Here is an 11,813-nt window from a genome sequence, read left to right as displayed (position 1 = left end):
ACTGCCTGGACTGTTGATCTCTGCCTGATCTGTTGCCGTCTGCCCTGATTTCTGCCTGGACTCTGACCCTGTTTGCTTGCCGCCTGCCACGACCATTGCCTGTGACCTGACTCTGCCAGCCCTGACCCTTAAGCCGAGTTCAGACTGCATGATTTTAGCCCTGATTTTGGCTCGCTGACAGGTTTTGAGAAATCGTCGACAAATGCCCGAAATCACAGGCAGGTGACAATCACGCAGTGTGAATGAGCAAAGACGCGATCTGAGAGAATGTGAGATATTTGGCATGCTAAATATCTGGACCTGTTGGCGATTCAAAATCCTGCTGTGTGAAAAGTGTTCTGACTGAAAACTACACAGTAAAATCAGCAGTGTTAATCAAACCGTGTTAATCTGCATTTACTCTTAAGGAGTTAATTTAACAACAAATAGTGAAAAATACCCCCTAGTGTTGGTGAAAATAATCAGAGTTGAATTCTGTCTCGTTAAATTAACTCTGTTAAGCTCCGCCCCTTAAGCCAACTCCGAAGACCTGAGCGGAAGTTCTCTCGTCTCCATTTTCTTTTGCCTCGCACTAAAAGGTAAGTTCTTTTAATTAACTTATTAAAACATAAGCTTAATATTTGATGTTAACGATTGTGCTGATAATAATGCAGTTGTAGTTTTTTTGATCTGGTGAAATTTGGTTTAAACTCAGAAATATTGAGTAACTTCACTGCAAGTCACTAGGCCTATGTTGGAGAAATGTGCTTTTTCGTCACAATGTGGTAATGATAAAGTTTAAATGATGTCAAATCTTATTTAATTTGATTTTTCAGCTGTAGTTAGGTGCATCCGTTTAATGTGTTTATAGTTTAAAAAAAAAAACATTTAATTATCTAACGTCACAATAGGGGGTAAGCTGACACATATTTATGTATTTGGATGGTCGAAATCTTGCAGGTAGGGCTGTGGCTGGTGTTTTCAACATTTTATAATGTAAACGTAACGTTGAAGTTAATTATAAATTCGATTTGTCAAATGCCACCATTGTATTTTTATTGAAGTCACGTAAGTTAGATGGCGCTGTGGGATGGCGTTAACATGGCCCAACACTGCACAACGAAGAAGGCGGAAAGTCTCATTTAAATTTTATTTATTTTTTTTTCTCGTCACTTTAACCTTCTGCAATGATTACGGTAGGACGAACAACTATTTTATATTATTATTATTAGACATAAACAATCAGTAGACTTGAGCAGAGCGGCGGTTGATACAAGTAACGTTAATGCATTTTGAAATTCACTTTGTTAGCAGTGACTGTTATTGGCGTGGCATAGCACATATTGCTGAACTAACGTATTTTGTTCTCTTTTTTTTTTAATTAACAAGCCTTTGCTATGCACTCAAACAAGTCCCTGTCTTCATCCTTTGACTCCACTGACTCAGAGGACACTCATTATTGAAGAAAGGTTTTCAAGTACACGAATGAGGCTCGATGATGAAGCCAAAAAAGGTGGGAAACACGTTATTACTTATGCATTTGAGGGAGAAAGAAAAAAAAACTTACTGTTGAAACTAATAATTCAATTTAAAAATCCAACATTAATTTGATCTTTATATGATTAAAAATTTAGAAATCTTGTTTGAAGTATTTTTACATACCATATTTATATTTTTGTTTTGATTTTTGTTTTTTAATCATTAAGCTGGTGGAATCCATTGCAGAAATCTGGTGGGGAGCTTAAAATAAATGAATAGAATCAAACTATGACTTTGGGGGATGAAATGAGAAACTCAATATCCTGTTAGCTGACATGACAGAAAAGAATGGGTAATTTTCACATTATTAACTGTATATGATCTTTCACTATAGTCCTCTCTCTTATATATAGATATAGATCGATAAATAGATATATAAATTTGTATTTTATTTTGCAGTACATCATATCCAAGGAAGATGAATGAGAAATATGCAGAGTAATTGTGGTGTTTGTTCCTGTATCTCAGTGACCCCTCCTTCAAAAATGGCTATGTAAGTATCACACTTTTACTTTTTTCACACACTTTTTTTTTTATTTTTATTATTTGACAAGTTTTAAATGGTGTATTTTGCTCTTGGATTTTAAAACTTTTCTCTCTCTCTCTGTGCTTTTGTCTTTCTAAGGAGCATTGCTATGTTGGTGAGAGTGCCACCAGATACTTGCCATGGAGAATCAAAACTATACAGAGAGGCATTGCTGAAGAACAAGGAGTATCATTTGAAGGTACAAAATGAAATGAGAATTTCATTGTCATCTTTCATGGCAGTTTTATTGCCATGGTGTTGCATTAAAGGGTTAGTTCCCCAAAAATGAAAAGTTCTGTCATTAATTACTCACCCTCATGTCGTTCTAAGACTTTTGTTCATCTTCAGAACACAAATGAAGATCTTTTTGATGACAGAATGCTGTCAGATTTCTTTCCATAGACAGTCTTTGTAACTGACACTTTGATGCTTCAGAAAGTTCATAAAGAGATTGTAAAACTAATCCATATGAATTGAGAGCTTTAGTCCAAATTTTCTGATGAGAATCGGACGCTTGATATGATGAACGGATTTAATTTTTGCTTTTACTCGCATGTAAACATTGATCAGCGAACATAAGCAGAAGCTCAACCGTAACTTAACGCACAAGAACCGTGCTGTATTACCAGTGAGGTTCATTCTTGTGTGTTATGCGGTAGGTTTGAACTTCCGGATGAGGTTTGGTTTTGTGTTTTTATTAAGGTTCGGTTGAGCTTCTGCTTATGTTCGCTGATCAATGTTTACATGTGAGTAAAAGCAAAAATTAAATCCTTTCATTGTAACAAGCGACAGGTTCTCATTAGAAAATTTGGACTAAACCTCTCAATTCATATGGATTAGTTTTACAATCTTTATGAACGTTTTGAAGCATCAAAGTGTCAGTTGGAAAGGCAGTCTATGGAAGGAAATCTGACAGCATTCTGTCATCAAAAATATCATAATTTGTGTTCCAAACAAGAACAAAAGTCTTATGGGTTTGGAAAGACATGAGGGTGAGAATTTTCATTTTGGGGGTGAACTAACCCTTTAAATGTGACTAAGGATTAACTTCATATAGCATTCTTTAAGCAGTGTTGATCTTAAAATGCTTTTGTTGTTCATCAGGAAAAGGATCGTCTTGTCAAGACCAGAAAAGGCGTCTACATCTCAAGTATCTTGTCTTCTAGAAGGTTGTGAAAAGAACAGTGTGAAAAGAACAGTGACCCGACTACTTTGAAAATCGTGCAGTCTGAACTCGGCTTTAGTCTGTCCCTGACCACGGTATTGTCTTTGCCCTGCTGTATTACTGTACTTTTAATAAAAGCTGCAAATGGATCCACTCTCTACCGACCCTTCATTACAATAGCCTTTTGTTGTTATTGTTATTATAACAATACTATATTATTATTGTACTAGTCACTATTTAATTTACTATTTTTTTTATTATTGTCTATTTTATTCTTCAATTAATATAACATTGTATTTGCAATTATTATTATTTTACCACTTATATAGTCTATAATAGATTATGATAATCTATACTACATATTCTATTGCTATTATTATAGTATTATTACACTATATACTATTATAAATATATTATTATATTATATTATATACTACATAAACTATTTTTTTTATAGTGTATAACAAACTATTTACAATTGTCACTTTCTTATATTTACTATTTGTATTGCACTGTAGTTGTACCATGTCATGTGTATTACCATAAAGGATCCATCAGTTATCTTTGTTGTTGTTTTTGGAGTATCTATCTGTAAATATCAGAATCATTTTAGTGCTATAAAATGCAGAAAGCAGCCTGTGTGATTTGCATTTGATGATTTGTTTAATTTTATCAATGGTGGTCAATTCTAAGCTCAAGAAAAGCTAAAATTGCGTTAAAGACAGAAAATCCCTTTTCCACAATAAGAGAACTTTATTTCATTTAATGTGAAAATTAATATCTCAATATGGGCATTTTCACCATTCTTATGCAAGAATAAAGCAGCCAAATACATGACAAGTCTGAGCTTTGACTATTTCTTAATTAAAATAAATATTTGATATGTCTAACTATAGAGATTTTAAGTAACTAGAACTTTTTGTACACCGCGTACATTATAAATCACTGAAATTGTTTGATAAATGTAAACATTATTTTTGTTTTTAATCCAGAAAAAAACGTTTACTTGTGTTTGTTAAAGGATCACTTTTAAATAAACTTTTGCTGATAATTTACTCACCCCCATGTCATCCAAGATGTCCATGTCTTTCTTTCTTCAGTCAAAAGAAATTAAGGTTTTTGATGTAAACATTCTAGGATTTCTCTCCATATCATTCATTTCAATGGGCATCAAACGGTTGAAGGTCCAAATGGCAGCTTCAGTGCAGCTTCAAAGGGCTTTAAACGACACCAGATGATGAATAAGGGTCTTATCTAGCGAAACGATTGGTCATTTTAAAAAAAATAAAAAAGTTTAAGTTTTATAAGCACAAATGCTGGCCTTGCTCTTTTCTCCGATGTGCGTTCGTGACGTCACGTAATACACAATTACGTTGAAAAGGTCACGGTATATAGAATTCGATAATGAACGCGATATTGCGTGGCTTGTCAGTGATCTACGGCTCTGTCTATTAAATGCCGCTCCATTTGAAAGCAGGTGATGACGATTTAGCGGTAATCAGGGAGTCGGCTTTACTGACGAAATGCGCGTGACAATTGCATGCAATATATCCCCCAGCCCTAAGTGTATGTCATTTCCATGTACTGAACTCTTGTTATTCACCTATGCTGAGGTAAATTATTTTTTTTATTCTATGGCACCTTTAATAATCATGAAAATGTGGATAGATTCATTCATTGTGATGAGTTTACGCCCACTGCTTTGTCTTGTCATGATTTATTACTCTTAACAGTAGCCTAACTGTAGGCTAACAGAATTTCAGTCAGTGTGTAAATTGTGCTTGTTTTTAAGCCTTTATATAGCATCATAAAAGGTATAAATATTATAGATATAATCTAAGATATAAACGTTCATTAAATGTCATTTATTCTTGGCTGTTACTTCAGTAAGCTCTGCACACGCTTGCGGTTCAGTCGTACCTCCAATAACTGCAGCAGAGCTGTGACACAGGCACCCTTGATACTGCTGATTATTATCCCTGCTGTGATAAACAACAATGAAACAAAGAGGTTTGTGAAAAAAGAGAAAAAAGGACAAATGCCTGTTTTGATTTCTTACACCAGTCGCTTCAAGAAAGTGATGCTTGGTTTTGAATTAGTAATGGAGGCTTGGCCTCAACTGTTAAACTACTTGAGATGTGAACCTGGTGGAAGAAAGTAGTTCAGCACACAAGTAATGCAAGTAAAATATCCCAAAAAGTTTATTGCAATAATGTACTTAAAGTGCTCTATTTTTGTACACTAATTTTGTACTTAATATACTAAAAATTAATCTTAGTACTTCTTAAGATCATCTTAAGAGCATGTATGTGTACTTAACTGTGCTATTTTGAGACAGCATGAAATCTGAACTAAAATCTGCTTTTAATATTCTATCTCTGTATTTAAAAATGTATTTAGTCACCACTTGTAGTACACTATGGGTTCAAATGTTACTATAAGTAGTATCAAAAAAACAAAAAACAAAAAAAAACAATTCCCTTCTCAGTTTACAACAGAAGAGTGGGCAAAGATCAAAGCCATGTCTAATCCATGGATGACTGATATGTTCTCTGAAGAAAATGTGTGTCGCTTCAAAAATCAAACCCTGGTGTAATTGGTTTCTGCACTCAAACATGATAATTTTGTCTTTCTCTCATATTAGATGTGCTACACTCTTTCATTGGCAGTTCTTTTCAGCACATCACTGGACAGCATGTATTTAAACATGTATTCATCTATAATCCATCCGACATATTATTTTGCTTGTATATAGCCTATGCACTTTTGTGATTTTAGCCTGTGACCAGGACTTTTATTTTGGAGTGGCGTTGTGACGTCATAAGACTGCGGCGCGCTGGGCGTCTGTTGAGAATCGGCTGAAGAAAGGTTTGTGTTTTGTAAACATTTAAAGTTTTCAAATAGGCTTAGTTCGTTCAGACCTTTTTTTTATATTACATTATAATGTAATACCATAGTGCTTTATCTCACTTTTATGAGCGTTATTTCTGTGAGTAAAACACATCCACACGTGAGTAACTGAAAATAATTTTTTTTTAGTAACAGAAAATGTACGTCTCATCTTGTTAACGTTAACTAACATTAGTAAATGCAGTCGCACTGCTCATGGTTAGTTCATGTTAGTTAATTTAGTTAATAAAGTTTATCTAATCTAATACAATAACTAATGAACCTTATTGTAAAGTGTTACCACAGTGTTATAGCACTTATGTTCACTTATGTATTTGTTTTTAGTAACCCTGAACATAACTGTTACCACCCTCTTGATATATTTAACCTGATTTGTTTCAAAATATGAACCCATATATTCTGATTCAGTTTTGATGAAAGAAAGACCTTAATTTCTCAACATTTTCTGTTTCATTAGCCGCAGCGCTGTCTGATGTCTGACCTTTTAACAAACTGCAGTAAATGGTAAAATTGTTATAATCAGCCATAATGATTTACTGTGGATTTATTTTTCTGTTAATCATTCTCATCTTAAACATGTCAAATTGTTCAAACACACAGAAAAACTCCTGGTTCAGCTGAGATCTCGTGACACACTATTATAAAGATGGCGTTTATTAAACAGGAGAGTGAAGAAATAAAGATTGAAGAAGTGTTCAGTGTGAAACATGAAGAAACTGAAGAACAAACAGGTTAGTTTCATTCTCAAAGCTGAACTCATTTGATTCTTATTAAAATGTGGGCTCTACAGAAATGAATGATATTTTGAAGAAAACAGTTTTGTGTAACATTAAACACAATATGTATTTCTAAATTGAAAACAATGAAAACCTGAAACTGAATATAGAGGTCTTGAATAAAGCATTCATCAGCATTACTGAATACAGGTGGAGGTTTTTGTGAAATTACTGTGTTTTTAACATTATTTTGTATGTTCATCTAAGAGCTGTTTTGGGCTGTTTAATATTAGGATTTTGTTTAAAATCCCCCCACTGTGGCAACCTGACAGTCTGTTCCTTTTCGGGGAAAGCACCAATCCACCTAAACTGAACAGCCGTTCCACTGGTGCACTGAATGGAGATTGAGTGTTGTATTTCATGTACATCTTTTTGAGGTTTGGGAACTGATTTAGAGTCACAAGCTCATACCCTGACCTTAAATAGTCAGTTACTTCATTTTCTGCTGAGAAGCTTTCTGTGGGCTGGTTCTCAAAATCAAAAAAGTCAATTTCAGCTGGGCTGGCTGCCAGTTGGGACACATTAGCATTGTCAGCTGCAGGAGCAGCTTTACGACACTCTGTTGTCAGAAGCTCCTTCAAATGCTCTCTCCTACGCTCATCTCTCAGCCATCGAAGTTTGAACGTGGCCACTGCAAGAAGTCCTTCTCGGCTATCCAGTACAGCATCAAAACTAATCTTGATGGCCTGTAAAATATAATATGATATAACTAAGAATATATTTATTTTACTATATAATATATTGGCTATTTTAACTATTTTGTGGGCTCTACTGACCTAAACCATCTCATGTGCTATCAATACTGTATGAGATTTTATTTTGGTTGAGGCTGTTTCGACCTCTGTATTTCAATCTTCTATTGATTTTAAGATTAATATTCATGATTAATGATGATCAATATCCCTGATATTGAACAGGGGATGAATAATTGATCTTTTTTTTTATATTCTATCATTTTAATAATTGTACTCACTGCTTAAAACAAACAAAGTGTGCCCACCATGAATGGCATAATAAATTCAACAAATCCAACCAAATCAATGGAAGGCTGGAAGGCTGGCTGTCATTCTAGAGAGGTCATCTTTCAGGGCAAGTGTCTTTGACATCAGGCTTGTGAGTGTTGGTAGTAAAGCCCCATAGGTGCACTCATCCCCTTGTAAGATGTCTAGGGGCTTCATCACGATGCAGTACTCTTTTAAGATTACGTACTCCCTTTCATTAAGGCACTTGATTCCCAAATTTACGCACAGGGGATTCAGCTCATTCATCGGAATTGTGATGATTCTGGAAATGGCCTCATACAGGGAATTCCACCTTGTGGATGTGGGTACCATTAGTTTCCTGCGGCTGACTTCCTCCACCTGTTCAGAGGCTAATGTTGATGACTTGCTTTAGTCCAAAGAGCAGAGCATTTTGCAATACTACTCCTATATACAGCCTTGGTGTCTGCACAATAATTTAGATGTTTGTCAACATCGCTTGTTGAAATGAGCTTAATTGTGTGTGATGCACACCTGTAGTGTGGAGGGAGGCTAAACTGTCCATCACCAGATGCGGTTGAAAGAGCTTCTGTGACATCTGTAAAAGTTGGTTCCTCATCATCACCTTCTTCTTCATTTTCAGATTCCAAATTACAGGGCTGACACACTCTGAATGCTTTGGCAAAATTCTGCATTATCAGTTACAGTGGCAACAACTTTGCCATGCAGTCCATATGATGAATGGATTTCTTCAATCTCTGTTCCAGTTACATCATAGGTGTGCCTGCCTCTAATTTTCTTACACGCTAGGGCTGCTTTGTTACGCTGTAAAGTGGAATTAATCCAGTGAACTGTTACAGCCATAAAACTTTTGTTATTCACCGTCCAGATGTCAGCAGTGGTGGAAACAAAGTCTACATCTCCAAGTGCAGCCTTCAAATTACCGTCCATTATGTCGTATTCTCTCTCAAGGTATGCTGCAAATGACTTTCTCTGCGGCAGCTTGACACCGTGTTTGGTCGGTATTTTTTCTATGATGCTTCGGAACGATTCAGAGTCAACAGTGGAAATTGGCAGCATGTCCTCGACAATATGGCCAGCGACAAGCTTCTTTAGTTCATGTCACCTTTAACCGAGTCAAACTCAAAGTAATGTCGGTACTTCCAAGCATTAAACGCTGCATAGTCCTGCTCTCTCCCGCACTCTATGTTGTCTCTTGTTCAACGCTACACATGTCGGTGTTACCACTGACGCCGCGGCGCTCATACGTCATTGTCATGTTACGACTCAGGTCACGAGACAGTCTCACGAAACAAAATCATGGTTAACGCAGTAATGCAGCCTGCTTATGGGGAAGTAACAGTAATCTAATTACTGTTTTTGCAATTTTAATCCCTTACTTTACTCGTTACTTGAAAAAAGTTATCGGATTACAGTAATGCGTTACTTCTAACGCGTTACTGCCTATCACTGACTGCAGGTACACCACTCCGAGTCACATGCACAGAGGAACTGGCCCAAATCGCAAACCAAACGGGGCAAATGATGCTGTGAAAACAGCAGTCGAGAGCTGTATAAATAGCTCAAAAAGCTCGCTCTGGGAAAGCTCACGGCCTCGCTGTAAGGTGCCTTAACACCAGCACTGTAGAAGAAAAGCTCTTCGAAGGCTTGAGAAGTCACTCTGTCTAATAGCAGGAACACACAGGTTGTCTCCAAAGTGAAAGACAGAGTGTGATTGCATCTGCCTCCTATTTATACCATTATTCTGCTGTTTGTTGTTTATATAGTTAATACACCTATAAAACAACCTATATTAACAATATTTTATTATTTAATATTTTGTTATCCCTCTGATGCACATCTTAACAAATATAATTAGGACTGATATATCAATAGTAATTATATATGGATGTAATGTTAAAAGAAACAAATATTTTCTTATTTTTTATATAAAGATATTGAAATTCTTTACCAACTCATAGGTTATGTCTAATAAATTGCAGACTTTTTTTTTTTTAACTGATGTTAAAAATACAATTTAGTGGAAAACCAAATCCTGGTGGGTAGAGGTCATTTTTATTTACAGGTTGTAAACTTAAAACAGAACATCAAGTTAATATGGTCCTTTGTGTCAAGTATTTCAAAGTATTCTAAAGTATTTAGATTAAGTTACTAAACTTGAGTAATGTAATGAAATACATTACAGAATACTTTTTTAAGCATTTATTTTGTAATCTGTAGTGAAATACATTCTAAAAGTAACCTTCCCAACCCTGTATACTATGTTGGTGAGTGTTGATGTTTTAACGCTTTTTTGTTTTGTGCTATTGAACAAGGGTTAACTTGTATTTGTTTTCCTTTAGACCTGATGCAGCTGAAAGAGGAGAGTCAAGAAATGGAGGAATTGGAAGAGAAAAATCATGAAAAAGATCATGATTTCAAAACTGAAGAAAAATCTTTTAGTTGCTCGATGACAAAAATGGTTCCCTCACAAAAAAGAGTTCTGAAGACAGAAAATAGTAGTGCTTTCACATGCCAACAGTGTGGGAAATGTTTTGGTCGAAAACAAAACCTTACAATCCACATGAGAGTTCACACTGGAGAGAAGCCTTTCACCTGCCAGCAGTGTGGAAAGAGTTTCAGTCAAAAATCAAGCCTTAATGTCCACATGAAAATTCACACTGGAAAGAGTCATTACACCTGCCAGCAGTGTGGAAAGAGTTTCAGTCAAAAATCAAGCCTTAATGTCCACATGAAAATTCACACTGGAAAGAGTCATTACACCTGCAAACAATGTGGAAAGAGTTTCACTCAAAAAGCAACCCTTAATGTCCACATGAGAATTCACTCTGGAGAGAAGCCTTTTACCTGCAATCTGTGTGGGAAGAGTTTCTCACTAAAAGGAAATCTACAGATTCACATGAGAATTCACACCGGAGAGAAGCCGTACACATGTGATCAGTGTGGAAAGAGTTTTCCACACAAAAAACAGATTAAAGTCCACATGAGAATTCACACTGGAGAGAAGCCGTTCACATGTGATCAATGTGGAAAGAGTTTTTCAAGCAAAGGACAGATTAAAGTGCACATGAGAATTCACACTGGAGAGAAGCCGTTCACATGTGATCAGTGTGGAATTAGATTCAGATGCAAATTAACTCTTAAAACCCACATGAGCACTCACTCAGGAGAGAACCTTTTTATATGTCATCAATGTGGAAAGGGCTATACATACAGTAAACGTCTTAAGAGTCATGTATTAACTCACATTGGAGATACACCTTTCATGTGCCTTCACTGTGGAATGACGTGCTTAAGCAATGCAAGCCTTGAGGTTCACATAACAAGTCACACTGAAGAGCCTTTCACGTGTCTTCAATGTGACATGAGTTTCGCAAACAAAAGAAACATGAAACATCATTTGAAAACTCATTCTGGAAAGAAACTTTAATGTCGCAAAAAAAATTATTTTGCCATCACATTTGCAGATACACCTAAGGCCCGCACTTTCACCTGATATTAAGATGTGTTTTAAATGCCACCAGCAAATATCTGTGAAATTAATTTTGGTTTAATTTATTCAAATCAGTTCAATACTTCACAATAAAAATGTTAGATAAACTTCTTTCTTGGTGTGAAATGCAACGATGTAAATGAAAAAATGTAAATAAAAGAACAAACTGAATAAAGAATGAATATTGAAATGAATTATTTGATTCATCTTTAACACTCTGAGGTCTGAGGTATCGCCGGCGATACCACCGCGGTTTTTTTCTTACCAGTGTGAAAGAGACTCAAAATACTTCATCAATGTTGCACATACAATTAAGAGTTATACACCATTTTAATCTGTGGAATATCTTCTTTTATTTGTGTACACTCAGAGTAAAAACAAAATGTTGTGCTTTTTGCAAAATAAAGAAAAATTAACATGATGT

The 11,813-nt window shown here is 35.5% G+C and overlaps 1 protein-coding gene and 1 long non-coding RNA gene across 8 annotated transcripts; both read left to right on the top strand.

Annotated features, from left to right (window-relative positions):
* Nucleotides 1-1,140: 1,140 nt before the first annotated feature.
* LOC137035541 (uncharacterized) lies at nucleotides 1,141-3,269 on the top strand. 2 transcript variants are annotated; one of them, XR_010897086.1, is made up of 4 exons: nucleotides 1,141-1,492; nucleotides 1,918-2,011; nucleotides 2,144-2,243; nucleotides 3,149-3,269. It is a non-coding gene; the product is annotated as an uncharacterized lncRNA (long non-coding RNA). The 2 variants fall into 2 exon arrangements; XR_010897087.1 differs by lacking the exon at nucleotides 1,141-1,492 and adding an exon at nucleotides 1,707-1,810.
* A 2,731-nt stretch (nucleotides 3,270-6,000) lies between these two features.
* On the top strand, nucleotides 6,001-11,730 carry LOC137035526 (gastrula zinc finger protein XlCGF57.1-like). Of its 6 annotated transcripts, none has more exons than XM_067408906.1 (4): nucleotides 6,001-6,077; nucleotides 6,577-6,623; nucleotides 6,720-6,850; nucleotides 10,239-11,728. In XM_067408906.1, the coding sequence occupies exons 3-4, from the start codon at nucleotides 6,766-6,768 to the stop codon at nucleotides 11,324-11,326; spliced, it is 1,173 nt and encodes a 390-aa protein (XP_067265007.1). In that variant the 5' UTR covers nucleotides 6,001-6,077; nucleotides 6,577-6,623; nucleotides 6,720-6,765; the 3' UTR covers nucleotides 11,327-11,728. The 6 variants fall into 6 exon arrangements, with proteins under 6 accessions (XP_067265007.1, XP_067265008.1, XP_067265009.1 ...); XM_067408907.1 differs by lacking the exon at nucleotides 6,001-6,077 and adding an exon at nucleotides 6,090-6,219; XM_067408908.1 differs by lacking the exon at nucleotides 6,001-6,077 and adding an exon at nucleotides 6,103-6,198.
* The last annotated feature ends 83 nt before the right edge of the window (nucleotides 11,731-11,813 follow it).

The sequence above is a fragment of the Chanodichthys erythropterus genome, chromosome 14 (genome assembly GCF_024489055.1).
Source record: "Chanodichthys erythropterus isolate Z2021 chromosome 14, ASM2448905v1, whole genome shotgun sequence".
In the NCBI taxonomy this organism is placed as follows: Eukaryota; Metazoa; Chordata; class Actinopteri; order Cypriniformes; family Xenocyprididae; genus Chanodichthys; species Chanodichthys erythropterus.
The sequence above is the reverse complement of the archived record's forward strand: the minus strand, read 5'-3'. Positions and strand labels throughout refer to the sequence as shown.